General features: G+C 39.0%; 1 protein-coding gene across 1 annotated transcript; it reads left to right on the forward strand.

Moving 5' to 3' along the window:
• The first annotated feature begins 2,913 nt into the window (after positions 1–2,913).
• LOC120530572 (epidermal differentiation-specific protein-like) lies at positions 2,914–4,140 on the forward strand. The gene has a single exon (XM_039754993.1). It carries the CDS (start codon positions 2,923–2,925, stop codon positions 4,012–4,014), a length of 1,092 nt encoding a protein of 363 aa, XP_039610927.1. The 5' UTR covers positions 2,914–2,922; the 3' UTR covers positions 4,015–4,140.
• The last annotated feature ends 1,316 nt before the right edge of the window (positions 4,141–5,456 follow it).

Raw genomic sequence — 5,456 nt, forward strand, 5'->3', positions numbered from 1 at the left:
TAAAGGATAAAAAAAAAAAAAACCAACATATTTGTAATTACTGACCTTAAAATAAATTTAAATGATACCCCTATATGCGTGGTTGAAGTTTGTCATTTTAACCTTCTGGTAGTGCCTCGTAGAGGGCTAGAACCACAAATAAAGAATTAGGTATAACAGAATGTATCAAATTCATTATCAGCAACCTTGAAACCGCATAAAACGACACAAATAGCATAAAACGAGCCCCTGCAGTCGGTTGAAGTATACCATACACAACTTTAAGTCATTCCGATTATTTTTTGCTCTATAGGCAACCATTGATTTACACTTTAACATAAGGGTGTAGTTTCTTGCATAACATATGGTCCACAAATTTCTCTGATGTTCAGGCCTAAATGGGGAACCCCCAAAGGCTTGATGTTTTGCATAAAGACGAGTCCAACAGTATCTTATTTGGGGGTTTTCTTATACCGGTGAAGAGAATAGACTGGCAAATATACATAATATTATCAAACTCGATTAATCGAATTCAGAATCATTGTGGGCTGGAGCCAATCACAGTAGTACAAAACAGGAATCAGCCCTGGAAAAAGGGGCACCAGTCCATCTGAGAACACTCACACACGGACTCACCTTTTCGTTTGGGGTCTGTAGTGGTTAAGACTTTGGACTTCAAACCCTGAGGCTGTGGGTTCAGATCCCGCTGTTGACACTGTGTTACCCTGAGCAAGTCACTTGACCTTCCTGTGCTCCGATTGGAAAAGCAAAAGAAATGTAACCAATTGTATCATAAGTGGCATTTAATGAAAGACCACCGTTTCAAGTCCGCTGTGGCTGCGAGGTGCAGTGAACTGAGCAAAGCGCAAACTGTTCGCGCTTGCCGCTTCTAAATTTAAAGAAATGTCCTGTACATTGTTTTATAATTATTTTCTTCACCTGCACTCGAGTCCTAATTTGGGATCCTGAGGTGGTTCGCATTATGGGGTTTGTCGTCAGGACTGTTCGAAATCTGCACACCATAGGGGCGGTTTGGGGGGTGAAAGTGGCAATTCGTCTCACCTATATATGTTTGCGTAAGTCTAAATATGGTATATAAATATGCTATAAATGTCTACTGGCACAATAGCGATGCCCAGGAGATGATAATAATAAAACATATAGCGCGAGTTCATACGAACTGCTTATCTGTCCAGGAACTGAGATTAAAACGTGAAAGGGCCGATCCACACCAGATTTCTCTTGATCCCGCAGTGAAATATTTTTTTCTTTTTTTTTTGTTTAGAATAAAGAAATCAATTGCATTTTCGAAGGTTAGCATTACAAAATACTCGCTGTATATAAAGCAAATAGGAAAAAAATATCAATCAGGAGAATAACACCTTAAATTACTTTCACGTTAAAATCGCTGTTAGCTTGGGAGAGCAGCGTACAGCACAGCGCTTTACGGTGTTGCCTCCTCAATGTAGCGCCTTGCCTGTGAAACACCAAAGCCAGTCATTCGCTGCGTGGGGTTTTTATTTTCTCTCCTATCTGTTTGGGTTTCCCTCGGAATTCTGATTTTCTTCTCACATTTTCGAGCACATGCAGGCTACCTTGACTGGTGATTCCATACTGCATCATGCTGGTGTATTCGTGAAGTGGGCATTGCGATGGAGTGGCACCCTGTCCATGGTGTTTCCCTGTCTTTTGGTTGGTGCTGGCAGGATAAGCAAGAGCCTCTTCGAGGCCAGACTTTGATTTAACAGAAATGAGTGTATCTCTATAAAAAGAAATGCCTCAATTGCATTGAAGACGCTAAAAGATGTTACATTTTATTTATCGTCTGTTTTTAAACTGTACCAAAATTTAGCTGGGCAATTTTAATAAGTATGCTGGAAACCTGGAGCCATTACAGGACAGATAGCTGGCGCCAGGCTCTCAATTTAAACCAATTCACATTTAGTGGTTTGTGTTTTACCATCTGATTACTTCTGGGCTGGTCACAGACACCTGGAGCCAGTCCTTGGTATGGAAAGCCAGAAGCTGCTCAACTGGAGACCATTAAAGTGTAAACGAGAAAAACGAGTTTGTGCGCAATGAGCCTCCAGAATGTCCTGCTAAGCTGGTGTGCAGCTCACACATTGATTGAAGAATTTGAAATTGCCCAATATTTATTTATTCATTTATTTATTTCACTGTTTTGCTGAAAAAATAATAATGAATCAAATTATTCAAACCAAAATCAAATTTATAACACAAGACAATCATACCAATTTGATTTCATGTGACATGTTTTGCGATTTTTCATCCCCGTCACATTATTTAAATGCTGCGTTTCAGCTTCTAAAACTTAAATGTTCCACGTCGCCGGCGTCATGAGATACAAATGAGAAGTCAAGCATAATGACAATCCAGTTAGCCAGTTAAAGATGACATTTTTGCTTGATTTCTCATTACATCCATAATGGGTATCACGGTACAACACTCTATCTGATTTGAGGCAGGAATGCAAATTGCCAATAAAATTCTTCATATAAAGAACATCTTTGAATATTTTACTTTCTAAATAGTAAACATCATGTAAGACCAAACAATGATACAATATTTTTCACACATTTCACATTATGGAGTTGCAGATTATATGTAAATAAAAGAGGACAACACAAATCTGTGTTTTAATTTTGGCTTCACAGCTAGTCGTGTTATCGCTTCCCCGCACTGATTCAGTTGTTGACTGCCGTACCAATAATACAAAGTTTGAACACTGCATAGTATGTATAACTCTTTATTAGTTTATTATTGCAAGATTTCTTCAATATTTAAAATAATTATAGCTAAGACGGTGATTTAGATTAGAGATAATTAATCAATTAAAATTCCGAGCTGACGACTGCGAGGCGTGTTCTGTTTCTGGGAGGGTCCGCTGACTTTCGTGTATAAATCCTGAGACTCAGCAGCCAGATGTCACTCCAGCCAGCTCTTGTCTTCCAGATATCTCCGATTTGCAGCCGAAAACAAACCAAAGCCTTCTTCGCAATGAGTAAAATCATCATCTACGAGCACAGTGACTTCAAGGGGCTCAGCAAAGAGTTCACCAGAGATGTTCCCAATCTGGTCACCGAAAACTTCAATGACTGCATTTCGTCGATAAAGGTAATCGGCATGCCTTGGGTAGCTTATGAACACGCTGACTACCAAGGCCGTCAGATTGTATATGAAGAAGGGCAGTATGCCAGTGTGGCCATGAATGATACTTTTTCTTCCCTAAAACTCATCACTGACAACCTTGACGATCCTTTGATCTCCCTTTATGAAGACATTAATTATGGTGGAAGAAGCAAAGACATCACTACTGAAACGAACCTCTGCTTTGCTGACTTCAACGACAAAGCCTCGTCCCACATTGTGCAAAGAGGCGCCTGGGTCCTGTATGAGCACACAAACCGCGAAGGCCGGCAGATCATCGCTCGTGCAGGGGAAAGAGCGCCCAACTACTGTAACTTCGGCTTCAACGATCAGCTCTCTTCTCTTCGTCCGCTGCAGTACGGCTCCCCTACAGTGAAAGCTAACATTCAGTGGGAGAAAATGATCAAGGAATCGGAGAGGAATGTGAAGATCGACGAGCTGGTTGGAATTAATAAATCGGACACTGAGCAGTCATTTTCTTCAACCGCCACCAAAGAGTATGAAACCTACGTCAGCCAGAGCATCACCTTCAGCAACTCCACCTCCATTACTGTTGGTACTTCATTCTCCCTTGATATCGTGCCTGGTGTTGGAATGGAGAGCAGCATTTCGGTTTCCAACACCTTCTCTGTTGAAAAAGGGAAAACCGAATCTACAACTTCAAGAGAGAAGACCGAATTCACCCTCCCTGTGAAAATCCCACCACATACAAAACTGACTGTTAATGTCATGAGAAAAGAAATGTCTGTGAGGGTGCCGGTAGAGTTTACTGTCACTCGAGGTAACAACACTAAAATAGAGTACGGGGAGTACCGGTGCAGCTCAGGGAGCTCAGTGCATGCTGAATATTCATCTGAACGTGTGTAATGAGATGGAGAAACAAGCTTGTCTTTGTATTAAAATCACTGAAGCAGTTTTAAATGTCATACAATGTTATACTGTGAATCTGAAACTACTGATATGCTGAGAAAGAAAATAAAAAATTTAAAATCGTGTCATGGTGTGATTATTGGGTCGAGAGAATATCTCCGTTATGAAAAGGTCAGATTCAGATGATCGTTCTTTCTTTACCAACAGTCAGTGCAGACTATTGTCTCAAAAGATGAGGATAAGGCTAACATGTTTGGGTCACATCAAAATGATGGGGGTGGGAGACAAAGGCTGCCCTTGGGTCGTTTAAGTGAGGTTTTCAGGGTCACTCCTGCCCCTTGCAATGGTTGCAAAAATATCTTTTTCATTTGACTTCTGTATGAACTAAGCAAACTCCCAGCCTAAGTTTTTTTTTTTGTGTGTGTACATAAATTACAAACGTGTTATACTAAATGATTGCTCTATGAAGTGAGGATAGGTGGTTTTAAATGTTTTTATCTTGCTCTTCTATTTTTGCTGATTGTACGTAAATCACGGACAACATTGAAGTAGTTGATCGTCAGTGTCATTTGCTTTTGTGGTCTTTCCGCTGATCATTCATTGTCAGTATTGGTCACAATTAGCACAAGTCCGGCATTTAAATGCTCATGCCTTTATGAAGTCATACAAATAAGCCTTCCAGTAAAATATGAATATAAATGAATTTGGTAATGTGCAATTAAACCCCACAAGAAGTGAAAAGATAATAAAATGAGGAAAAACAAAATCTAAAAATTAATCTAACACTATCATGAACCGAGTAAGTAAAACATGACAAGCACCAAGGTCTCTTACTTTCAGAAAGATCCCCTTTTCTTTCCTGACGGTTATGTTAGTTGCTCTTGTACACTCTGTTCAGATTTTTAGATTATCCGGTGTTTGTACAAACACCTCAAGGTATTGCGCTTTGCCTTATTGTATTGATTTGATAAATTTTGAACTGTTACAACGGAATGTTGCAGCAATTATAATTCTTTTTCTATCGAATTGCCCCATTGTTGTGCATTTTATTCACATATTATTGCCCTGCTTAATTATATTTAGAGTTGTATTTATTTATTAGTTCTTATGTGTGTTATTCTTATACTGTACGTTACACTTGGCAGGTACACCCCCTTGTTGTTGAAATGTGATATATAAAATGCAGAGTAATTCAAGCAGTTTCAGAAACCACTGTAATGGAGTGTAACTAACCTCTTTTAAACAAAATAGTGAAAATTGATTCAAGATGGAGTCACAGCTACTGTATATACTGTATGTTAATGTAAGTGCTTCAATTGAAAGCAGCAATTGAAATTAAACAAACTCTAAAGAATATAATTAGATTCTTTAGTGGTAAATATTTTATTCAAATTTTATAATACTGTTGTCATCCATACATGTAGATTTCACTCCTTTGT

The sequence above is a fragment of the Polypterus senegalus genome, chromosome 6 (assembly GCF_016835505.1).
Source record: "Polypterus senegalus isolate Bchr_013 chromosome 6, ASM1683550v1, whole genome shotgun sequence".
Taxonomy (NCBI): Eukaryota; Metazoa; Chordata; class Cladistia; order Polypteriformes; family Polypteridae; genus Polypterus; species Polypterus senegalus.

Coding starts and splice junctions, on each gene's coding strand:
- LOC120530572 (XM_039754993.1), top strand. CDS start 2,923: ATGTCACTCCAGCCAGCTCTTGTCTTCCAGATATCTCCGATTTGCAGC.